General features: G+C 37.1%; 1 protein-coding gene across 7 annotated transcripts in view; it reads right to left on the reverse strand.

Moving 5' to 3' along the window:
* The window catches only part of LOC150100549 (uncharacterized), an 844,187-nt gene that overhangs the window by 267,744 nt on the left and 548,793 nt on the right, over nt 1-27,650 (reverse strand). For all 7 annotated transcript variants that reach the window (XR_016549159.1, XM_090401348.1, XM_090401347.1 and 4 more), the window contains 2 exons: nt 24,939-25,023; nt 9,069-9,157 (listed from right to left, as the gene is read on the reverse strand). Coding sequence is in view for 6 of the 7 variants with exons in the window: in XM_090401348.1 (XP_090257474.1) it covers nt 9,069-9,157; nt 24,939-25,023 (174 nt within the window). In the remaining variant the exon portion in view is untranslated. The remainder of the gene's footprint in view (nt 1-9,068; nt 9,158-24,938; nt 25,024-27,650) is intronic.

Here is a 27,650-nt window from a genome sequence, read left to right on the forward strand (position 1 = left end):
TACTGCCTCTAGCACCTCTAACTATGCACACAGCCAAGAAGACTACTGGAATTTAGTCCATACAAAAGAAAACAAACACAGAATATGCAGTTTCCTCTGCATCTGTGCTAAGGACGTCATCTACCACTTCTACCTAAAGCACACAAGAAGCAAACACCACCCATCCATCACCGAATTGGCACAAACCCCTCATGCATAGCTTAGGTCAGAAACTACAAAGCAGGCTTTCGCTGGAAATTGATTACTACAAAGAAACAAGAACTGTCGCAAAATTCATAGAGGAGTGGAATCCAACTGTTGCCCTGTTCTGGATTGCCGACGACAATACACTTCATCTGAAAGATAACTAAGAGTGAAACTGAACTGTAATGTTGATTCATTTATTGTATTTTCTATTGTATATCCAAAAGAAAAATCTTTCTTTCTCTGTAATATATATACTTATAATATGTAAACAGTCCTTTTGTTGCCTATCTTCTAATGTATATTTTATCAAATTAAATAAATAAATAAATAAATAAATAAATATATATATATATATATATATATATATATGTATGTATGTATACACTCATGAGCAGGAATTAGAGATACCTGCCTAGTAGCGGGTAGCACCCCCTTTTGCCTTGATGACAGTGGTGATGTGGTGTGGCATGGACTCCACAAGGCACAGGAAGCGTTGGGGAACCAAACTGATCCATGACTGCTGCACAGCCTCCCACAATGCATGGAGATTGGTGAGAGCAGGGTCCAGGGTGCGTATATCTCACTCGAAAACATCCTAGATGTGTTCAATAGGATTGAGGTCAGGGGACCTCGGGGGCCAGCCAAGCATCCTCATGTCTGTGGAGTGTTCATCCACCCACTCGGCCACAATTCAGGAGCGGTGGGAAGGTGCATTGTCTTGCTGTAGGTACAGGTCTCCTGCAGGGTGCTGTAGGTGAAGAAATGGGTGCACATGATCTGACAGCAGGTCCCTGTATCATTCACTGGTGAGGGACGATGGTAGATGTACCAGGGGACCCATTTCATCCCTTATAAACAGTCCCCATACGAAGATACCACCAGCCTGAGCTGTACCCTGTTGGTACGAGGGATTCATCGCTTTATGTGCTTGGCGATGCAGTCGTACCCTGTCATTGGCGTGTACCAACGTGTACCTCGATTCATCAGTTCAGGTGACCTTTTTCCATGCACAAGTGAATTGGCAAGTGATCTGCGGCACTGTGGCCCATCTATCCACTGTTATCATCTGAGCTAGCTGACGGTGTCCCCCTATTATCGACATGTTGTACACCACTGCAGTTTTCTCTGGCGGCTGTGGTTTTACCTGATTCCATGTACTCACAGTACACTCTTGACACGATGTCCCACGAAAAGCCCAGTGCCTGCACGACTTAGGAGACGGAGTGCCCCATACGTCGGGCTACGACTATCTAGCCGCGATCGAATTCGCTGAGATCTCGAGTCTTTCCCCATTCTGTGTTCGACTATTACTCAGACTGTCAGTGCAAGGTCTGACAACATCCCTGTAATGTGCCACGTGGCACTATTCCATTCGCCGGGGAGACCACAGCACCATTTCGCCAACACGGCAGGTATCTCTAATTCAACTGCTCATGAGTGTATTTATTAAGGGTTTTTACTCAGATTGTAGACATTTTATATTAGAATTTTACTAACTAGAAATACCGAGATAAGACAAAAAATTTAATTAGAACACAGCTAGTTTCATCGGAATGCCGACTTCTTCAGGTGTACATACTATCCCAAAAAACTGGAAAACCAGCAAGATAAAAAATGAACTTCTCATATAAACAAGTTAGGAACAACAACAGTCGAGTTTGAACTGGGGTCCGAGTGGCAATATATATATGTATGTATTTACTATTATAATGCTTTGAATTTTCCTCTTGGATAAACTAGAAAATTTTAATAATTTTGCTGTTTTAAAAATTTTTTAAATAATTTTTTATTAATTAATTATTGTTTTATTATTATTATTATTATTATTATTCTCATACCTCCATGGAGTCAAAGACTGACTGTGGGAGGTCATACACACAGAGTTCACAGATCATACCTTAAATATATCCAAAATCTTTAGACACTGCATTCTCAGGCAATGCATTCCAATCATTCCACACTATCCATGCAAAAAACGTACTTCTCAGTCCTTTGCTCACACCTTCCTTATAAAGTATCCAGGGATAACCTCTTGTTCTTCCTCTATTCTATTAAAATTGGAAAACTTGTTCCAATTTTAATCTGATAGACTACCTTTAAAGTCAATTGTCTCTAGGCTCTTTCCAATATCTCTTTATCCTTTTTCAAACTAAACAATTAGCAATAAGTAAAGAGATTACTAAAAGATGACCTTCCTTTAGAAAAATGCTGTCTATCAAAGAAAATACTATTGTCAATCCAATTTTGGATCTTGGCTCTCAATAGCTTCCAACTGACTTATGAAGTAATACAATCTTGCTTTCCTTTCCTCTTTTGGAAGTGAATCCAATGAAAGAATCATATTAAACAAGTATGTCAAGGCAGATGTCAAGTCAAGTGCTTGGCACATTCACTCAAAACACAACATGGTGATATATCATCAAGTCTCACAGCCTTATTAACATGTTTAACCAATTTCCCATGCACCTCTTGTCACTCACAGTCGGTCTGTTCCCACCCTCCCTTTTCCACTGCTCTCAAACTCTGTATAATATCACATTCACAAGGATAAAATACCTTTATGAATAAGTATCTTAAAATTTAGCAGTACCTACATTATTATATGGAAGTGAAACTTGGAATTATTATATGGAAGTGAATAAAAACAAGTGTAATGAGATTCATGAGAAGAACTGCAAAATGTACATTATTATACACAAAAAGGAATGCAGATATATTAAAAGAACTAAAAATAAAATCAATAGAAGAAAAACTAAACAATTCTAAACAAAATTGGATAGAACATGTAAACTGAATGACCAACACCTGATATCCTAAACCAGTGTTTCTCAACCGCCAGACCCTGGCATCAATTATACCGGGCACCACAAGAATTTCTCCTGGAATTTGTCATTTTAGTTTTCTAAGCATTTTTAATGAATAAATATTTTATACTGGAAATATTCTGAGGAGAATAATATTCGTGAACGTGTTGAAAACCTCAGACCAAGAACGCCTAAATAACATCTGTGTAGCAAATGTCAGTGACCAAGCTGCGTATTTTTAAACATGGAAGTATTCATGAATTATTATCAATTTTCACACATCAAAATCTTTCAACATTCAGGAAAGGGAATGCCACTGTTTATGACCGGTCATAAAAATTGCCTGCAAGCCGATTACAACAATGGGCGGCATATCCTCTGTTCTCAAAACTGAATGAAATAACATCTGTGTTGCAAATGTTAGTGACCAATCAGCAAGGAAGTATAAAGAAAATATTTCCACTGAAATTGAAGATCAAGGTAGTCTGTATATGGTTCTCAAATTTAGTAATACTGAATACTTTCTTCACAAGTTCTGCAGTGTGTGAGTGTTTGTTTAGAAACCAGAGTGCCATGATTTTTTAAAAGTAATAGGCCTATAAATTTAAATTTTAATATGAATAAGAGACAAAGGACTTTGTTTAATTTTGGTGTTAAGAAATCTCGTATTGAAGGTGTTTGTGATGCAACAAATAGTGATTCATCCACCTCAAGCCTACAGAGCGAACTCCAGGATGTACAAAAGGAGGAGAAAACTACCAGCACACAGGAGAAAAAAGTCTGCATTCACTCGTAAGTACTTATAATATTATAAATTTTTGGTGATCAGAATGGGATATGCCAATGAAAATCCTCACAAATTAATTTAATGATGTTGGCCTGAGGAAACTGCAATATCCTACAAGATTTCATTTGTCCAGTGATTGATAACTAATTTAAATGTAATTTTATATTTGTCAACATGCCGCACTGTATACATAAGTGTACTAATACTCTTTATGATTATGCCATAATTAATTATCAATACTTATGTAAGTTTAATGTATGAACTTTAAAAAAAATTGGAAAGGTATTTATGAGTAAATTTGTTGGGACTGGGCCCTCATCTTATAAAAAAAGAATTTACCAGGCCGCAGTCTCACAAAGGTTAGGAACCACTGTCCTAAACAATTATTAAAATATAAACCAACTTAGACGACAAGGCTGGGTAGATCTCAGAGGCTGTTAGATTAAAACTGAGGCCAGAACATATAAAGTCTATATGCATATTTAGCATTATGATGATGATTCATCCATTCCACACAAAACTTATTTAACCTTCTGACTCTTGGAATACATTAGATGTTGCTTCTGCTAGATAGTTCTTGAATAGCATCCAAGCAGCATTGATATCAATTATATATTTGGTTTAATCCTTTACCCAGTTGTAAACAAACAAAGTTTGCGCCTCAAGTATTTTCAGGACTGGGGCAACTCGTGGTTAAGGTGGAGTAAGTTCTGATCACTTGCCTTAGTATCTCTCATAATGCAAAGCACATCTCCTTGCAGACATGTATAATGCTATGCATTAAGGGAAGGGCCACTACCCAGACCAGTTTCAACCTTTATTGAGGTCTCATCAGTGGGAGCCAGACCCAGAGGCGGTGATACTAAGGTCCTTATCCTTATAAGGACTGGCTTAAAGGGGCGAAGCAAGAATGCTTTTCATCTTCCCCGTTATCTGTAGAGGACAGTGTAGGGATAGGGTCTTATGAGCAATTAAAGCTCTGATCATGGCAGGAGGGTAACAGCAATAGCCGAGCCTCAGTTAGAACTTCATTGGCTACAGCATTGTCATCCATTACCCTCCAAGAGTATTGGATTGAATGTAGAAGTAATGCAGAAGTCATATCACCATATACCAGTTGTCAAAAGGTGTCAACACCTTATTATTAAAATTCTCTGGATTAGAGATAGTTGATGGAAGTTTTTTCACTTGACTATGCTACCAATTATATATTTGGTTTAATCCTTTATCCAAGTGTAAGCAAACAAAGTTTGCACCTTCAGATGCAAACTTTGTTTGCTTACACTTGGATAAAGGATTAAACCAAATATATAATTGGTAGCATAGCCAAGTGAAAAACTTCCATCAGCATTGATATCCTTTCTACTCAATTCCTCATTCCATGATACAACTGCAAGCTGTCTCCTGAGCTTTTCATAATCCCTAGCCTTGTAGTGGCACACATATTCTTTCCTTTAATCACTTCTTGGTCACTCTCAACAACCAGAAGGAGATTTGACAGCTCATTTATAATGACATCCTATGATGAAATATGAAGACCATTGATCCTCAAATGTCCTCCATTACATACTACCTGAGATAGTTGTTCTTCAATTACTCGGGAAATTCATTTCTTTACTTCCAAATGCTATCTTGTCATCACAGTCTATATTGCCATAATCAAAAGTAATAAAGGTTACCCTTTTCTTGTTTTCTTGGCTATTTTGTATATATATTTCATGATTATTATCCTCTGCATTATCAGGTCTATAGCAGCATCTAACTAAGTATTTCATTCTATTCACCTCCATCTCACACTATACTGCCTCAACCCTGCTACTATTTCTCCCTTGCATGGGTACAACTCCTTTTCTATGATTAATCTCATTCCATCCTTTTTTAAATTTTCTATCTTAACAAAAAAAACAACATACCCTTTTATCTCTATTCTTGTCAAGATATCATCCTTATCCAAGAAATTTTGGGATCAATGAACTTAACTGTTGTAATAGGTTTCACGGTATAAAAAGAACACAGATGGTTAAGAAAATAACTATTTATTAACTTAAAAGCTAATATTTCACTGGTATTATATCCAGCATCTTCAGAGCACACAACACAAAGTTTGTTACAAGGGCAAGACAACCACAATCCGGTGTAACAGTGGGGACAGTATAAGTGATTGCAGCATGCAACACAAGACTAAAGTCCTAATATGGTGCCATCTAGGTTAAAAAAAAAAAAAAAAAAAAAAAAAAAAAAATTCAAAGTTTTGAAATAGTAGTCCAAATGATAAAAATAATAAATATTAATTTGGTCTTAGGATGACTGTCTCCCAAATCTTTGGTAGATTTATACAGCCATACTTGTTAAGGTTTGGAGTATGTTTCAAGGCTTCTGTTGATTCCAGGAACAACCTCTCTGACTTGTAGAAGCTTCTATGCATTACTTTTGTTTCTTTCCAATTGATCCTGTGTGCAGGGGTATCCAAAGCATGGTCTGCCAGACCCGACTTACCATAGCGAAATTGTCAGATATATTTTTTGTGTTCACTGAGGCGGATGTCCACATTTCTTCCTGTCTGTCCATAATAGGCTTGATGGCAAGAACAGGGCACTTCATAGATACCTGGATGTGATAAAGGAGCATTTGTCCTTAGGTGAACGGATGAAAGTGAAACCTATTTTATACCGTGAAACCTATTACAACATGTCTGACGAACACATAAGCCTATCCATGCGTGTAATGAACTTAATTGATTTAACAATTTCATTCTCCTCATTTTTGATACTTTTATCATTCATATACAAACATAACAGTTCAGTTCTGGATCCATAACAAGGAATTCATTTCTTTACTTCCAAATGCTATCTTGTCATCACAGTCTATATTGCCATTGATCACTGATACCACTTATTAGATGTGACTTCTCACATGCCTTCCCAGAATCCTCTCTAAACCCACTGCTGGTTTGTTTATTTGCTTCCTCTTCCAGCATCAACTTTTGCATGCTGTGTCTCCACATCCACCCTATACCCCCTCTCCCCCATTTCCTTGTCTGTCTTGAACAGGAGTTCTCCACATGCTACTCACTTCTCCACTCATTAGTACTCCTTCAGTCCCTGCTTCATTAGTCTTCAGTTCTTCCACATCACTTCTTAAGTGCTCAGATCCATTCTATGAACTCATTATTTTCTCTTACATCAGCATCCTCTCCATATGACTCATTCCAAAACATTCAAATGCAGTCTATCACTCTTACACAGTTCCATTCATCTTTGAAACTCATCCCACCCATTCACAAACTGCAACATATCATTCACATCATTCCACTAACATGTCATAAATAATATTTGCTCTCTATCTAAGCATATCATTGTCATACCTAGGCAGCACACTAACTACCTTTCCTATCACATTATTATCTTTTATTCTTATCAACAACCTCCTGATATTCAGCCTTACATTCTCCTTATTCCCAGTCAAGTAATTTATTCCTATTCATGTTACTAACTTTTTTACTCCTCATATCCAATGCCTCAATCACTGTATTAATTTTACTTCCTGGAAAACAAACCTTGTGTATCTTCTCATTTACCACACCTCTAATAATCCTGATACAACACCCCTTATGAGTCCTTTGTTACCTCTTTCATGCCAACATCATTCATTTCTGCCTTTTTCATTCTTCCATACATATCTATAATTTTCTTCATTTCACTCCACATCTGCTTCAAATTTTGCCTCATCATCACCAAATCAGCTTTCAAATCTTGATTCATTTTTTCACTATTGTGCACTCTTGCTATCTTTCCTTCAGTTGTACATGATTTTTTGCCATCAGCCCTACTCATCATCTTATATTAACTTCACTCTGTTTTTCATTAATTGCACTCTGTTTTCCACTATCATTCTTGCATGCTTTCTTATTGCCAATCACACTATTTTCTTTGCCATCATTTCACACATTTAATAACATTCACAGAATCTTCCTCAACATCCATTTCACTTATGACACCATGTTCCCTACTCTGATTAAATAAAAAACAGTTTAATTTAATAAAACAGACAATTTAGACAGACAGACAATTTAGACAGACAGACAATTAGCGCCTCCGTAGCACAATTGGAAGAACAACGGCACACTGTGCCCTTCGATTGGAATAGGCCTAAGTTCGATTCTCGTCGCGACAGGAGAAATCTTTATCTGGACGATTTCAATCGAAGGTGAGTTAGCCGAACTCATACGGAGGTAGCAGGGTTTTTTCTCCCGGAAACTCGGGTTTTTCATCCTGCATACAGACAAATCGGCCCTTCAGAACACACGCAATTTACAGACAAAAATACTAGTTGTGGTAGTGGTGGAGGTGGGCGGTAGATGGCATTGATGGAGATGATTCGTAGTAGAGGTTCAGTGTAGTGGTTGAGACAGTTGTAGGTGTCCTCCCGCGATGAGTCTTCGGACTCCTTGGAGGTGTCACGAATAATAATAATAATAATAATTTAAAATAATACTATCTAAAAATGTAACCAAATGCCCCATTACAATCACAAATATCACAAAGTAACACTTAATCTAAAATTTACACAATATTATCATACAATAAATATAAAATTAATTTATGTTGCTGCTACTCATACTACTATGGTCATCATATGCTCACCACCTGCTGGGAATAAAGATTATGTTAATTATTCCTTACTTTCAATTATTTAATTATTAAAGGAACTTAATTATTCCTAAATTTCAAGGTTCATTTGTAGCAATCTCTGCTGCTGTTGATTATTTAAATGTTTGCACTATTCTCCATGACAATCATAGTCTCATTGTCAGTTCCCTTCTTACTCTTTGTTCTGAATATGCTTGCTTTTAATGCACTATTAAATATTATTATCATTAACAGATCTCTATTGAGTCAAGAGACTCACTGAAAGGACTGTCACTTAACAGAACATACCTATCATATTGGTTTATTCATCTGCATTATTCACAATACACACTGGTAACATTTAACTCATTCCTTCACCTGCTACTTTTCACATCAAGAAAAAAACAAAGAAACAATAATAATAAAAACTCACACACACGGAACTTACAGGGATGACATCTTATTTCCCCCCTCTCTTTTTTTTTATGCATAATTCCTTTCATATTATGTATATATAGCTCAAATTCTACAAACAATTAATTGTTTACATAGTGTTGAGCCAACAAAATAATAATACAAAACATGAGGTATACATATATAATATAATATAAACAGAGAACTATATAACATATTATGTCTAGAAGCCATTGCATAAAAACTAACTTGTATAATGCATGGTATGTCTGCACTTTCCACATCAGTACATGTTGCTAAAAGGGCAGCAAAATCACTATACACTGCATTACTCCATTCTGAAATATGATTAATTGTAAGTTAACATTAAGTATAAAGAATAAAATATAAAATCATCAGCTTATTTTGAAACCCATACTACAGAAAAACCAAATTAACTAAATACTTGGATGAAAAACAGATAAAATTAACAAATCTATAAAAATATATTATACTTGACAACAAATTATATTCTTGTTTTAATCCTTACTGAAGTATAAGTAAACAAAGTTTTCATGGAAAGTATCTTCAAGACTAGACTACCTGTATATTGTAACACTGTTGATTTTAAATAAAATGCCTTAGTATCCCATGATACAGAGCATGCTTCCTTTTGGATGTGCATATCACTATGCATTAAGGGAAGGGATCACTATCCAGACCAGTTTTGATTTAATAAGGTCTCATCAGTGGAAACCAGACCTAGGAAGATACCAAGGTTGAATCCTCATTGACTGATTCAACCACTTCTTGTAATTCATTCCATTCATTTCCCACTCTCCAAATAAAAAATAAAAATAAAAAACGTTGTTCTCTTGCTCTTGTTGATCTTGCACAACTTTCAAGGATGACTTCTGGTTCTCATCTAAACTGTCCTGTACTGGAAAATTTCTTCAACATGTTCTCTTTAAAATACATTTAAGTAACTTCTAATATATCCCCCTAATTTCTAGCTATTGACTAAATTTTGTAATCCACAACCTACTCTCACTTCTTCTGGATGCTTTATAACACTTCTACATCACTAAGAAATCTGGCAAATCTGTGCACAGTAGTTAGGGTCAATGTACCAAAGACTTTATAAAGAGAAATAATAACCTCCTTATCTCTATTTGTCAATGTACTTTTCAACATCTAAGTGATCATTTGAGTTTTTTTTTTTTTTTAGCTAGTTTGCCAACTTTTGGAATATGTCCTATGAAACTCAAATCTCTGTCCACCATCATCCTCAAAAGTCCTAGCTCTGTCTATATCTTGCAGTCCAGTCCCATCAGTGTAATATACATCTTGTAATCTTTTGATACCAAAGTGCATAACTTGACACTTTGATACATTGAAATGATAACCATTATCCTTTGTCCACATCTATTAAAATTATCTAACAGCATCCCTATATCATCTTTATCAACTACTATTCTACCACATTTTCTATAAATTTCAAGAACTCAACATTCCCCCCCTCCATTCATTTCTTGTATTATTAACATATAAATTAAATATCAATGAACACAATAGAACTCTATTTAACATTCTGTTAAATGCCTTCAAAAACTCCAACAGTATTATGGTGTAACCAAACTGTATATATTTTGGCCACTTCCAAACCACCTACATCTTGGTCTTCCTATGGGTCTTTTCCTGTTACTTATGCTAATGTTTCATCTCTTATTCTGTTTAAGAGTGAAAATTTCAGATTACTTTCTACAACTTTTTAATGTTAATCATGTCAATTTATTTTCTGATACCACCATTTTAATATGGTTCTGCTGATAATATCATCTACTTACAACTCTAATTTTTCTCAGAACTTCTGGTCCTCAGCCTTTTATTCGCTGCTTCATTTCTTATCCAACTGTCAGGTCAATAAGTAAAAATAGAAAAATGATATAGTTACAGGAATAGAATGTAGGAGGTACTGTATTTTCACAGTGGATAGAGAGAATAAGACAGAAGTAGAAGTAAAATGAGTATTACTATTGAAAACCAAATAATAACCAACAAAAACAGAAGTAGTGGAGGATTTTAGATCTGAGGGAAATGGTTCATTTGAGGCTATCTGATATGAGATAGATGCCAACAAGAGAAAATATATTTTTGGTTACTGCTGTAGAAAAGGGGATCAACAAAAAAGATGTGAATGTGATGCATCAGCAGATTAGAACAAGTACAGACCAAGCAATTATTATGGGGTGGACTTCAACAATGGATACATACACTGAAGGAAGGAAAGGACACATGGCAAGATGAAAATGGAATTTGAATAGTTACAATGGGATAATTACCTTATACATTCATAATATCAATTTGAAAGTGATGGATTGGTAATAGCATCAGAAGATGTATTCATAACAATTGTAGATGTGCCTCATATTTGAAAATGTAATAATGCAGTCTTGTTTTGAGAGGTTTCTAAACATGTCCGATTCTCACTCAAGAAAAGATTTATGTGGGACTACATAACTGGTGATTATGAAACAATTAGAAGGCAGCTTGGAGCAGAGCCATGGCCAAGGAAAGAATGTCAGAAGCATGCAGTAAGTGGACAGGGATTGTTTGAGAGAAGCAGTATTACTATTATTATTACTATTATTACGGGTAACTCCAGGGAGTCATTAGACTCATCGAGGGAGGCCCCAAATCATATTCATCACAACTATCTGACATTCATACAGTATCTATCATACCTCGCCTTAAACTCATTCACTGTCACAGCATCCACTACAGACTCAGGGAGCGCATTCCACTCATTCACTACTCTAAAAGTAAAGAACCCAGCTCTAACACCTTTACTAACCAAACTTTTGCCCAGTTTCCATGGATGTCCCCTAGTCCTCCCACAACCAGCCCTGTTCTCAAAAATATCTTCTGAATTAATTTTATAGAAACCCTTCAGTAATTTGAATGTCTCAATCATATCTCCCCTCCTCCGCCTATCAACCAATTTTTGCAACCCACAAATCCTCAACCTGTTCTCATACGGTTCATTCCACAGACCTGCTATCATCTTGGTCACTCGCCTCTGGATCCTCTCCACATCCTCCCCATCAAGAAGAAACCTAGGTGACCAAATCTGAGCACAGTAGTCTAGATGGGGTCTTATCAAGGCTCGATAGAGAGGAACAATAACCTGCTTGTCAACGTATTCTTCAGCAACCAAGTGATTTGATGAGCTGTTTTGGTCACTTTTGCAATGTGTCCCCTAAATTTCAATTCCCTATCCACCAACACTCCTAAATCTCGTGCCTCATCAATTTCCTGGAGCAGGGTTCCACCAATGCAGTAAACTGCCTCCAATCTTTTCACCCCAAAATGCATAACCTTACATTTTGCCACATTAAACTGACATCCATTCTCCTTAGCCCAGACCTCCAATCTATCCAAATCATCCTGCAAAATTTTGACATCATCTGCATTCACTATTGCCCTACCCAACTTCGCATCATCCGCAAACAAATGAACTGTTCCTCTCAGATCATTTCCTATATCATTTATGAACAAATTAAACAGCATTGGTCCAAGAACAGATCCTTGTGGCACACCACTAGTCACAGGCCGTCTTGTGGACTCTACTCCTGAGTAAACCACTCTCTGATATCTCTCCGTCAACCACCCTCCTATCCATCTCACCAGCCCTATGTCCATTCCCATATGCTGCAATTTACTGATTAGAATTCCATGTGGAATCCTGTCAAAGGCCTTGGCAAGGTCCAGTAGAATCATTACCCTTATCCAGTTCAGCCGTCACTGTGTTATAATACGTGAGCAAGTTACTGAGGCATGACCTACCCTTCACAAAACCATGCTGTCCCCGATACAGTATCCCATTTTCTTCAATCCAATCTTGTATTTTCCTTTTGACTATTTTCTCTAAGACCTTTACAATGATTCCTGATATGCTAATCGGTCGGTAATTTACAACAGCAGTCTTGGAACCACCTTTATGCAGTGGAACTATTTTCCCCTCTTTCCACCCCGCTCGGGACTAACCCAGACCCGAGACTCAAATTAAACAAAATGGTCAAGGGTACTGACAATTCTTTAGCTGCTTCTTGTACAACACGAGCTGGTATACCATCCAATCCCACAGATGTATTGACATTGAGGTTATGCAATAGACTACTCACCTCCACTTCATTAACCACAATTCCCGTATAATCTACTGGTTTATTCGTTTCTGCAATGTCACCACCTTGATGATATACTTTTGCAAAGTGCTCACTCAGTAACTCAACTATCTCAACTGATTCAGTTACCTCCCTACCATCGGCATTCTTTAAAATCAATCTGCCATGTACATTTTTCCTTTTACTTGCTACATATCTAAAAAACTGTTTAGGATTCTCTTTAGCCTGCATGGCAAATGTTCTTTCGTAATCCTTTTTTGCTTTTCTTACCACACTCGTCACCCTTCTGGCCTGCGCTTTATACCGTTCATTTGCCTGCCGGTCACCCTTCTCCTTAAATTCCCTCCATAGTTGTTTCTTTTTTTGCAACTCAAGCTTAATGGTGTTATTCATCCATTTAACCCCTACTTGATTTAATATTCGGACTCTAGGTATACAGTCAGCCATTGCTTCATGCAAGCTCTTCTTAACTACCTCCCATGCACTATCAACTTCTAGTCCTTGCAGTTGTACATGCCATGGCACTGAACCAATCAAACTCCTAAGCTTGTCATACTTTCCCGCCCGATAATTCCACATGTACCCTGTCTTAATTGAAAATTCTACACCTTTAGCCACCTCCCAAGTTAAGACCCTATGATCACTCTCACCGATTGGTGGCAATGTGGTCATATTTGTTACAGCCAAATCCTCAGATGTAATTACTAGGTCAAGCACTCTCTGACCCCTAGTATTTTCCATTACATGCTGTCGCAGATAGTTATCCCTTAATAACCGCATAAAATCCAGTTCCTTCCTCCCATGTGTCCTCTCCTCACTCCAATCAATGCGACCATAGTTGAAATCTCCCATAATAATCACCCTCCTTCCACCCATTTCTTCTATTTGCTTGTGCATACTGTCACCACCATCTTTTCCATCACCTGGTCTATAGCAGCACCCAATTGTATATTTAGTTCTGCTAGCCACAATCTCACACCAAATGGCCTCAAATGTGCTCTTTTCTCTATCCTGCAATTCAACTTCTATTCTCCTTGGCTGGAGCTCATCAGCTATCATCAACAATACTCCTCCCCCCATTTTATTCTCTCTGTCATTCCTGAACACACTATACCCATCACATTCAGTATAAGACTGCATACTCATGGTCAGGAAGATTAACCAGGGTTAAGTAGAAACATAAACAGGAGCTGAAAAAAAAAAAAAAAACTAAAGAGGGAATATAAAGAAAAAAGTAATCAGTATACTGATGAGCAGTACAAAGTTCAGACAAGAAGGGTGACTAGTGTGGTAAGAAAGACTAAATCAGATTATGAGAGAAAATTAGCTCAGTAGGCCAAAGTAAATCTAAAAGAGTTGTTTTGCCATGTAGAAAGTAACAGGAAGAATGATTGTGGAAGGATCACATTATAAAAGAAAGTGGCATTAAATCAGATATCAAAATTTGAAATATTCAACCCAGCTACTATTTTATGCACGTATACCTAAATAAAGCCAGTGGAATAATTGCTCTAAAAATCAGAAATTATTAAGATAGATTCATGATTTCTTCAATTGGCTAACCATCACGACTTTGTGATGGCTAGCCAGTTGAAGAAATTTATATAAAATATCATAGATATTAACAAAAATGCTCATCTAGCTACGTACAAAACAGCATTCCAACCAAGTTTAACTTAAGGATCTTAGAGGTGAGTTAAAAATATAACAGTTGTAAGTCTGAGAAAACTTTCAAGATTCCAAGGGATAGAAAGAAGGGGGGGGGAATAGTTCCACTGAATAAACACTCCAAAAGGCTTCAAGAATGAGTTTGCAAATTAGCAGATGAATAGCATCTCAGGAACAGAGGTCAAGGTAATGGAGAAGTTGGTTAAGGAAAAAATCCAGAAATGGATAGATAAGAAAAGGATTCTACACTGGGGAAGGCAGAATGGTTTTGTGAAGGGTGGGTCATGCCTTAGTAACTAACTTTTTATAATAAAGTGACAACTGAGTTGGATGAAAGTAATTGCTATGCACTTATACTGCTAGACTTTGCAAAGGCTTCTGACAGGACCACATGGAATTCTGATGCATAAATTGCAGTAAATTCGGATGACGTTGGCGATGTGGATAAAAGGGTGGCTCATGGACAGATTATTATTATTTAGGCTTCCAAATGACTCATCACAGGAGGTCCTTCCTAGAAAACACAAGTCTATCAAGAATCATCGTAGGAGATCCCTCCTAGGAAACACAAAGTCCATCATACAACTCCTTAAACTCACTGACCATTCTAGCTCTCACCACTCTATCAGGCAATGCATTCCATGGTTCAACCACCCTCCATGCAAAGAAACCACTTCTCACCCTCTTGCTCACAGTTTCTTTTGTAACTTCCAGGGATGGCCCCTTGTCATCACTCCATCCTGCTGTTCAACCAAGCAAAAGAACTCCCCAGTGTCAACCCTGTAACCACCTCTCAACAGTCTAAAAGTCTCAATCATATCATCTCTCCTTCTTCTATCCACCAAACTCTGCAGTCCACATTCCCTCAGTTGATCCTCATAATTAACATTGTACAGTCTTGAAACTGGCTTTGTTATCTGCCTTTATACCCTTTCCACAGTTAATTTTTCCCTTCAAATCTTGAGGACCAAATCTGAGAACAATACTCTAAGTGTGTTCTGATCGAAGTCTTATACAAAGAATGATAACTCTTTTATCTCTGCAGTCAGTGTCCTTCTCATTATTGCAGGAATCCTCTGTGTTACCTTCACCACCTTTGCAATATGCCCCCTGAATTTCAGGTTTCTATCAATCATCAATCCCAGATCTCTTGTCTCCCCTACTTCCTCCAGTATGGCTCCTCCAATAGAGTATGCAGCATCCCATCGATGTGTCCCAAACCTCAAGACCTTACATTTTGCTGCATTAAACCAACACACCCATTCATTTGCCCATCTGTCTAGCTTATTCAAATCCTCCTGCAAGACTACCACATCTGCACTATTACTTATAACCCTTCCCAGCTTCACATCATCTGCAAACAACTGAATATTCCATTGCAATATAGGTCATATATCCCCTGCAATAAAGGTTAAACAATATAGGTTCCAGTACTGAGGCTTATGTGACACCACTTGTAACCCTCTGCCTCTTTGAAACTGCCCCACCATACACAACTCTCTGATACCTATTGGACAGTCAATCCTGAATCCAGTTGATCAACCTGACATCCAAACCCTGTGCTGCAACTTAAATATCAACTTATCTTGTGGAATCCTGTCAAATGCCTTTGTTAAATCCAAGAAAATGGCAGTAGATGCCTTTCTCCTCATCTACTGCTCTTGTAATTTAATTATAAAAGGCTAGCATATTACTAAAACAAGAGCACCCCTTCACAAATCCATGTTGAATCTCACAGATAACATTACCCTCATCTGCCCAATGTTGTATACGGTCCCTAACTAATTTCTCCAAGATCTTAACAACTACTGATGACACACAAACTGGAATATAATTAGACACTTCCAGTCTGCAACCACCCTTTTGCAATGGTACTATTTTACCTCACTTCCATTCCCTGGGCACCTTTCCCATAACCACTCTTTCAATGGAAAGTGAGGTCAAAGGAGCTGTCAGTTCTTTAGCACATTCTCTCAAAACTCTTGGTGAAATACCATCCAGTTCCACAGCTTTACTGACATCCAGAGTACTCAGTGTTTAAAACATGCCCTCCTCCTGCACCTCTAAACCTCACACCTACCCTATCCCTCTGGTATTAAAATTTACTCCTCCAGGATGAAATACACCAATAAAGTGTTCATTGAACAATTCCACTATGTCCTCTGCTTCAGTCACTCTATTCCCATTTTTATCCCCCAATGTCATTCTTCCAAAATCATTTCTCCTCCTACTGGCCACATAGCTAAAAAATTCCCTAAGATTTTCTTTGGATCTTAAGGCCAATCTCTTCTCATATCCCAAAGAAAGTAGTATATCATGATGATAGACATGTGAATGAGAGTTCATTTGAGGCAGTCTGGTGCGAAATAGTGACCAACGCAACCAAATATACAGTTGGATGCTGCTATAGGCCAGGGAGTACAGGGGGAGATATTGAATTCATGCATCAGCAACTTAGTGCAATGTGTGAAGGCTTAGTGATTATTATGGGGGATTTTAATTATGGTGATATCAATTGGAAGGAGGAAATATCACGTAGCAAAAAGGAAATGGAGTTCATACATCTGCTACGAGATAATTACTTGAAACAGCACGTAACTGAAGGGACACGTGGTGTGAGAGTGTTGGACCTGGTTATTGGTTCAGAGGTTATATGCATAAGTAAGGTGACCTCGTTACCTCCAGTTGGTGAAAGCGATCATGTGGTATTGACTTGGGAGGTTGCAAAATCTGTGGATTTTTCTATTAAGAAGGGGTATGTACGAAACTACAGGTTAGGCAATTATAACAAGCTTCGGAGTGAGCTTGCAGCCATCCCATGGCAGAACATATTGCAAGGGAAAGATGTTAGCAGTGCTTGGGATAAAATCAGTGGGTATCTGAGGAAAGCAATATCAGATTGTGTCCCCATGGTCAGGATGTCAAACAAGGCAGGCATTAGATGGATGAGCAGTGGTATCAAGCTTGAACTACAAAAAAAGAAAATGTTATGGAGAATTTACAAGGAGAAGGGCGATCAGGACACCCATGAGCAGTACAAGGCTCAAGCTAGGAAGGTTACCAGCATAGTAAGAAAAGCTAAATCAGATTATGAGAAGACCTTAGCCAAAGAGATCAAGGGTAATCCCAAAGAGTTCTTCCGCTATGTGGCAAGTAAGAGGAAGAATGACTTCGGAAGGATAACCTTAGTGGGTGCTGATGGTATTGAGGTGACAAAATCAGATGTAATAGTCGAGTTACTGAGTGATCACTTCTCAAAAGTCTATCACCCAAGTGAGGATATCTCTATACCTATAGCAATACCTAATGTGAGAATTGAAGCTAAAGAATCAGAGGTATTAAATATATTGCGAAACTTAAATGCAAACACTGCGGTAGGCTTAGATGGAATATCAGCTCGGGTGTTGCGTGAATGTGCAAATGAATTGTCAACCCCTCTTACCTGGATATTTAATTTAAGTTTGAACTCTGGTATGGTCCCTAGGGAGTGGAAGTTAGGCAAAGTGGTTCCTTTGCATAAGGGTGACTCTAAAACTGCAGTATTGAATTACAGACCAATCACCATCTCAGGAGTAGTGGTAAAAGTATTGGAAAAGTTGGTTAAAGACAAAATTCAAGAATGGGTGGATCAGGATATGATACTCTATAGAGGCCAACATGGTTTTGTTAAAGGTAGATCCTGCCTTAGCAATCTATTAACTATCCATAATAGAATAACATCAGAGTTGGACAAAGGAACTGGCTACACAGTGGTACTTCTGGATTTTGCTAAGGCTTTTGACAGGATACCCCATAGAACACTGTTACGCAAATTGGAGCAGATGGGAATGGATATTAAATTGGTGATATGGATAGGAGAATGGCTCAGGGAGAGATACCATAAGGTGGTGTATGGAGGAGCCGAGTCCAGAATGAGGCAGGTGACCAGTGGTGTACCTCAGGGCTCTGTGCTTGGGCCAATGTTGTTTAATTTGTATATAAATGATATAGGAAACGGCTTAAAGGGAGATATTCAGTTGTTTGCTGATGATGCAAAGTTGTGTAGTGCAATAAAAAATCAAGCTGATGTTGAAAGTTTGCAGGAGGATTTAAATAAGCTGGTAAAATGGGCAAAAGAAAATGGATGTCAGTTCAATATGGAAAAGTGTAAAGTCTTGCATTTTGGGATTAAAAGATTACCAGCTGTGTACTACATAGATGGAAAGGTACTCCAAGAGATTGATGAGGCTAGGGACTTAGGGGTATTGGTAGATAGGGAGATGAAGTTCAGAGGACACATTGCTAAGGTGTCCAAGATTGCACATAGGATTACTTGGTTGTTGAGGAACACACTGACATCCAGAGATAAAGAGGTTATTATTCCCCTTTATAAAGCATTGATACTTCCACATTTGGATTACTGTGCTCAGGTCTGGTCACCTGGATTCCTTGGAGATGAGGAGGCTGTGGAGAGGGTTCAGAGAAGAGTGACCAAGTTGGTGAGTGATATAAAAAATGCTCCCTACATTGATAGATTGAGAGCTTGTGGATTGCAGAGATTGGCTGATAGGCGAAGAAGAGGGGATATGATAGAAACATTCAAATTACTAAAAGATTTTTATAGGATTGATGCAGGGGAAATGTTTCAGCTGTGTGATAGTGATGGAAGAACAAGAGGTCATCTCTGGAAATTAAAGAAGAGTGTGGTTAACAAAGGTGTCAGAACAAGGTTTTTTGCCTGGAGGGTGGTGAATGAGTGGAATTCATTGCCTGACTTTGTTGTGAGCTCTTCATCTGTAAATGAATTCAAGAAGAGATATGACAGATATTGTTTTGCTAGTTTGGGTCTCCCGCGATGAGTCTACTGACTCCATGGAGATACCCGTAATAATAATAATAATAATAATAATAATAATAATATTCCAGTTTTGCTTTCCTTACCATACTATTCACTCTTCTGGCCTCTGTCTTATATTCTTCATGCATCTGCTCTTCACCTGTCTCTTTATATCTCCTCCATAGCCTCTTGTTTAATATTGTTTTCATCCACTTTACACCAAATTGTGTCCTCGTCTTCACTTGTGGAATACAGCTTACTATTGCTGCTAACAAATATTCCTTCACAATTTCCCAGGCACTAATGATATCCCGGCCTTCCAATTCCGCCCTCCATGAAACTTCCCCAAGTTGATCTCTAAGACTATTATAATCACCTGCCTTATAACTACACATATATTCCCATCTCTTTGATACTCCTGCATGTCTATTCATCTTCCAAGTCAAAACCACATGGTCACTCTCTCCTACTGGTGGGAGAGATGTTATCTCAGTTATTATCAACTCTTCTGATGCTATGACCAAATCCAAAACTCTTGAACCTCTTGTTCCCTCTATTACATGTTGCCTAAGACATTTGTTCCTCCAGAATTCTAGAAATTCCATTCCCTTTTTCTACATGTATCTTCCTCTTCCCAATTTGCACTGCTGCAGTTAAAATCTCCCATAATAATCATTCTTTTTGCACTTGCCAAGCTAAACTGTCTAAACATCTTCTGGTCCCCACCCTCTGTGCTCCTTGGTTTGTAGCAACACCCCACTAAATATCCTGTCTTGCCTATATCTACCTCACACCATATGCTTTGAAAATCATTAGTGTCATCACTAATTATTTTGAAATTATCAATACCTTCCAAAGCCTCCATTCTTAGAGGACATAAGTCGTCACTTATCATAAGTGGTACTCCACCACCACGCTTTCCCTTCCTATCCGGCTGAAAAATGCTGTACCCTGCTACTGCTATTCCTGTTATTATATCCTCTTCTGTCAACCATATCTCAGTGATCCCAATAATCTTTGGTCAGGCTGATGCTATCAGTGCCACCAATTTTTCTCCTTTATTCTGGATTTGCCTGGCATTAGCATAAAGCATAAAAAAATGCCACTATTTCTATACCCCGCATTATCCCCTCTAGACTCCACTAGGTTCAGTGTTACCTGATGTCGTCCCCCTTCTCCTAAGATGATAGTGGTTTATAGATGATAGTGATTTATTCAGGACTAGCCCAACAGAAAGCCTGTGATTACAGCATGCCACTACTGTTTAATTCATACATTAATGATATAGGAAATTATCTGAGGGAAAATATTTAGTTGTTTGCTGATTAAGCAAAATTGGTAACAATATCAATAATGATGATAATGTTAAAATCTTGGCTGATGTATCTTGCTGATATGTGGTCAAAGGAGAATGAGAATGGATGTCAGCATTTTGGTTGAAGAGCTTACCATCTATGTAGCACTAGCACACTGATGACACTGCTGCACTCCAGGAGATTAAGCTAATGAGTTGGAGGGTGTTCTTCTTCTTATTGTGCTATCTTCTATCGAAGGTCAGCGACCATCTTGGCGAACAAACTGCGATCTTGTGTTAATCTGAGCAGTTGTGCACTGCTCTTTCCTGTCCACGTCTTGATGTTGTCAAACCATGATATTCTTTTTCTTCCTCTAGTTCCTTTGCCATCAATTCTTCCTACCAAAATAGTTTGTAGAAGTTGGTATTTGCTGTTTCTCATGATGTGTCCAAGATATGATGTTTTTCGTTTCTTGATTATTTGTAAAAGATGTTTAGATTTGCCAATGGATTTTAAGACATCTTCATTGGTAATTTTTTCTGTCCATGATATCTTTAGCATTCTTCTGTATAGCCACATCTCAAAGGCTTCGATTTTCTTGATGGTTGTCGCCTTCAATGTCCATGTTTCAACTCCATAGAGCAGAATAGACCACACGTAGCATTTCAGCATTCGGCATCTGACTTCCATGTTTAGGTCTTTATTGCAGAATAGTGTTCTCATTTTCATGAAGGACTGCCGTGCAACTTCAATCCTTGTCTTTATATCTATTTCTGGATCCCACCGTTCGTTAAGCCAGCAACCAAGATATTTATATCTTGACACTTGATCAATATTTTTCCCATTGAGTGTCAGTTTCATTGATGAGACTGGATGTTTGCTGATGATCATGTATTTTGTCTTGTTGATGTTTATATTTATTCCCATTCTTTGGCTTTCTATGTATACTCTGTCAACGAGTTTTTGGAGATCCATAATGTTATCTGCAATTAGCATGGTGTCATCTGCATATCGTAGGTTGTTAACAATTTTTCCATTTATTGTGATTCCCTCTGGACATTCTTCCAATGCTTTTTTAAAGATTACCTCTGCATATATGTTGAACAGGAGTGGTGAGAGCACACATCCTTGTCTCACTCCTCTTTTGATGTTAATATCACTGGTGGTAATGTTGTCTAATTGAACGGTAGCTGACTGATTCCAATACAGATTTGTTATTAGTCTTATGTCTTGTTCGTCTAGCCTTATTTGTTGAAGGATTTCTATTAAGTTGGTGTGTCTGACTTTGTCGAATGCTTTTTCAAAATCTATGAAACACATAAAGACAGATTTCTGTTTTTCTATGCATTTTTGTATCAATATTTGGGTACAGAAAAGGGCCTCTCTAGTACCAAAACCATTCCGAAAGCCGAATTGTGTTTCACTTAGAGTTTCTTCACTTTTTCTATAAATGCGATTCTGAATTACTTTCAAAAATATTTTTAATGTTTGGCTCATTAGACTAATAAGTCTGAAGTCACCACAGGAATTCGCTTTGGGTTTCTTTGGGATAGTGATAAATGTAGATTTGAGCCAATCTGATGGAAATTCATCACTTTCATATATTTTATTAAATAGTTTTTCAAGAAGTTTGATGTTATCTGGTTCTATTAATTTTAAAAATTTTGTTTGCACGCCATCTGGTCCACTGGCTTTTCCTGTTTTACTTGTTTGTATAGCATTCTCTATTTCGCATTTCATGATTGCTGGTCCTTGAATGTTATCTTTTATATTTATAGGCTTCTGTCTAGTATCATTGAAAAGTTCTGTTACATATTTTATCCAAATCTGTGCTTTATTCTCTTCTTCTAGAACTATTTTTCCATTTTCGTCTCTTAGAGACACTATTTGCTTTTTCCTCAGTTTTTCCGGAAATTTCGTTGATTTTCTTATACAGATTGAAATTATCATGTTGTTTCTGAAGCAGTTCAATTTCAGTACATAAATTTTTCATCCAATTTTCCTTGGCTTCTTTTATTTTTTTCTTGATGATGTTATGTGTTTCTGTATACCTGGCTAGGTCTTTGTTTTTATACATTCTTCTTGTATCAATAAGAGAAAGAATCTCATCTGTCATCCATTTCTGTTGTTTTATATTATTCACATAACCTACTTCTTCAATACTTGTTGTTACGATGGCATTCTTTAAGCTATTCCAAAGAGATTCCACACTTTTATTTTCTTCTATGTTAATCTGTTGTAATCGTAGGTTAAGCTGTGACTTGGCGTTTTTATTTATGTTCGGATCTTTCAGTTTTTCTACATCAATTTTCTTTTTCTTCTTTTGTGATTTTTTAGCTGATTTTAATCTAAGACGTATTTCTGCAACTATGGGATTGTGGTCTGATGAGATATCTGCTCCAGGATAAGTCTTTGCACTCTTTATACTACTGTGGAATCTTTTATTTATCAGTATATAATCAATTTGATTTCTGACAATATTATGTTGGTTAAGATTTCTGACAATATTATGTTGGAGGGTGTTAAGATGGTTAAAATAGCTCATAGCTTTACTTGGTTTATGAAGAACCCTAACAAATAGAGATAAAAAGATTATTATACTTATTATTATTATGCTTTAAAAAAACAACTGTTGTTTGTCATTTTTAGACACTTTAGTTACTAGATTGGCTATCTGATGGATATCAGAGTTGTGTATTGGGGGGGGGGGGATATCAAAGAAAAGATAGGTCATAAGCGTGATTCCACAGAGAACTGGGACCTATGATTTTTAATATTTATGTCAATGATATTGTTACTGGGTTTAAGGGAGATATTCAGTTATTTGCAGATGATGCGAAGCATGGAAGAATTATTAGTAATAGTGCTAATGTAATAGTGCTTAATAGCCTTCAGGATGGTTTAAATAAAATGGAGAGATGAGCAAATGAATGGGGATATCAGTTTCTGCAAGTCTATTGATGAATTTATACTAGAAGAAGTTGAGGAGGTAAGGGATCTTGCGGTGATAGTTAATAAAAATTTTAAGGTTAAGGGGACATATTGTAAAGGTTGTAAGGGTAATCCAGAGGACTGCTGCAATACCAAGAACGACTTTGACAGATAAGAGAGTGATTCCATTACATAAAATTGTACAAAATAATCCAGACATTTGAAGAGGATAAATTATCCTTGGAGTGGGTACAGATGTGGATAACAAAAATGATATCAGGACTTTACAATGTTATTTATGAGGAGAGAGTGAGGGCATGAAAACATAGTTTGGTGGACAGAAGACAAAGGGATGACATATTATGATTGAGATATTTAAACTGCTGAGAGTATTTATAGGATTGATACCAGGAAGATTTTTCATATAGTAGAACAAGGAGAAGGAACAGGGACAAGAGGCCATCCCTGATTTTTTGCATGGAAGGTGGTTGGACCATGGAATTCATTGCTTGAGATGATGGTGAATGCACAGATGGCAAATGAGTTAAGAAGCAGTATGATAGACTTTGTGTTGTCTAAGATTGGCCTAATGTAATGAGGCCAACCTTCATTCTGAACTTCCATGGAGTCACAAGGCTACATGGAAGTCCAGAATCAAAATAATAATATATGCTTTCCTCGTGAAAGTCTTTGTGATGAAAAGATACTTTCTTCTTCTTCTGTATAAAGCTTTGGCAGGTCATGCTGGATTATACTCAGAATCATCTCCTTAGATTTCATAAGGAGACTGAGGAAATCTGGGAGCTGATTCGGAGGCAAATAAAAAGTAATATCAGGAAGAATGAAGGAATAATTAATGACGTGTGTATAAATGGAAGATAATGTGATGAATGCAGAAGAAATGAAAGAGTTTAGAAGAAACAAAAAAATAGATGTCCGAGAAAGTTGCTAGAGTACAGAATGTGAAGGCATGATAGGACTCATATGACAAAAACAATAATACAATAAGTTACCTACTGATTAGTCTTTAGTTAACAGTGATCCTATACAACAATTTTTTAATCAGACCTGCAGATGGTCACCAAGAGCTTGTTCATTTAGTTTCTAAGAAGAGTTTAAACAAATGGGATGGCTGCTTCAAATGTTTGTTGGAATATCATCCCTTAAAAGTCACTATAGTACAACAACTCTTTGCTTGTAACAAGGTTATTAAATTTGAATGTTTATATTATATATACACACATACCTCCTTCAGCAGAAGCAAGAACAGATAGAAGTGATAGACTCCAGACAGAAGAAGACATGGTACATTCCAAATGGCGATGCATAACCTAGAAAATAATCAAAACAGAATAATTTTGTTAGTATAAGATGTTATTAATAAGAGGAAGAAGGTAGAGAGAGAGAGAGAGAAAGAGAGAGATTATAGACTTAACATATTCAAATGCTAGTATTTTAAGTGGATTGTTAATACAGGAAATAAAAATGGAGACAGCACTAAGGTCTCTTCTCTTGACATATTGGACAGAAACTTATTTTGTTTTGGATACTAATTTAACTGTTAAAGATAAATTTTAGTGAATCTCTCTTTCATACATATCAATATTACTAAAATATGGGAGAATGTGCAAAAATTATTATGATTAACACCAGGCCTCCAGATGATTTATCGGATGAAGTACACATTGTCACACAAAAGCATAATCAAATTGTGCTTTAAACTCATTCAATGTGTCTGCACTGGGTAGTGCATTCCAATCATCAACCAAATCTCCATGAAAAGAACCTTTCCTCACTCGCTTGCTCACATCTTCCTTATACAGTTTCCTGGGATGACCTCTTATTCTACCCCCATTTTCACTGCATGAAAATTTCTTCCACATTTGACCAACTTATATGTCTCAATTATACCTTCTCTCTTTGTCCTCTTTACAAGGCTTTGCAAATTGCATTCCATCAATCTGTCTTCATACCCAAAATTCAAAACACAGTTACCACCTTAGTGTGTCTTCTCTGGGTGACTCTATCTAATAAATCCTCATCACTATGAAAACCAGGTGGCCAAATCTATGCACAGTAATCTACATGAGGCCTGATCAAGACTTTATGCAATGGAACCATAACCTCTATTTTTGCATGTCAAGATCCTAGGCATCACTGCCATAATCTAGTGTGATGATTTCACTCGTTCAATGTGATCTCGGAACTTATATACCATCACTCCTAAATCTCTCATCTCTACCTTCTTCTAAATTTCCCCACTAAGTGTATATTTTGCATTTGTTAAATCATATCAACAAATCCAACAAAAAGGCTGACAACATGCAGTATATATATATATATATATATATATATATATCCATTCCATTCCAACTATATTAAAGCATCACACCATGCCTGATAGTCTGCTGAGACAAGATAGGTATTTTTTATCAAACTAATTTTTTTATCTTAAAAGAGAGGTGTTAATCCTATTTTCATGGTTTATTCTGTCTGTCAATGAATTTATTCTTTAGTTTAGTTCAGTTGCCTGTTTTATATGGGGAAGGAGACAAAATTTCCTGGAAAGAAGAATCCTTCCATTCCCATTTGAGATCTATAACTGAAAAGACTTTATAAATAATATTTATATGCAGAATATGAAACAAAGTCTCTCTCTGAACAAAAGATGTTGTCCTTTCCTTCATGGTTATACAGTAATCAGCATTCATTACACAAATTATGGAAATAATTCCTATGTTAAAATAAAACTTCAGTTTAATATAAACCAAAATAATCACTAAACGTTTTGACCTTCACATTAGGGTCATCATCTGGAATACACACATATATGCAAAGAAACAAGCTACACAACAATCTACATGGTAAAGTTACATTAACTTGGTCAACCATTAAAACTACTGGCCTGACCTCTGGTGAAAAAAAAACCCTCTTACTACATCAATGCTAGAAATTTCACAAAAAATTTCACAGGCTTCTTTAAATTTACATTCACAGCAGGTTTTTGTATGATGTAAAGAACAGGTACTTTTCCAATCAATTTGGTGTAGGGTGTTAAGGGAGTGATCTGAACAGCTTGCGTCACCAAAAAATGTTAAATTTAAAAAAGAACACAAATGTACACAAACGACACATTATTATTATCATTATTATTATAATTACGGGCGCCTCCAGGGAGTCCTTAGATTTATCGAGGGAGGCCCTAAACATCATATCCACACAACTATTCGACATTCTCACAGTATCTATCACAGTGGCGCACTCAGGATTTAATCTTGGAGGGGGGTTTAGATTAGACGATTTGAGAATACACACTATGCATTACATACGAGTTGCATTGCATACGCACTGCTATAAATGAGCATCTGCATTGACTGCCAATACGTGATACCTGTGATCTCCTCTGGCTCGGCTCAGGCGAACGAAGTAGTACCTGATTATGGCGCTACTTCATTTGCCATAATCAGGCAAATGAAGTAGCGCCCGGGCACTACTTCGTTCGCCTTGCGTTCACAGCGGCCAGGATTCACGAGAGCTATAGGGTATTCCCACCTTATGTGACCGCTAATTCATAAGTGGCATAGAAACAGAAGACACGACATAACATAAATTAAAAAAAAAAAAAAATGAATTTTAATTAGGAAAAGATTTTTGGAAATTTTTCTAGTGTTTTTTCCTTTTTCTTTGGGGGGGGGGGGGGCTTGGGCCCCCTCCCTGGGTGCGCAAATGATCTATCATACCTTGCCTTGAACTCACTCACTTTATAGCACCCACAACGAATTCTGGCAGCTTATTCCACTCATTTACCACTCTAAAAGTAAAGAACCCAGCTCTAACACCCTTGCTAAACACACTCTTGCCCAGCTTCCATCATAGATGTTCCCTAGTTCTCCCACCACCAGTACTGATCTCAAAAATATCCTCTGAATTAATCCTATAGAAACCCTTCAACAATTTG

Source organism: Typopeltis vanoorti, chromosome 12 (genome assembly GCF_054136105.1).
Source record: "Typopeltis vanoorti isolate ZY-2024b chromosome 12, IOZ_Tvanoo_1.0, whole genome shotgun sequence".
Lineage (NCBI taxonomy): Eukaryota > Metazoa > Arthropoda > Arachnida > Uropygi > Thelyphonidae > Typopeltis > Typopeltis vanoorti.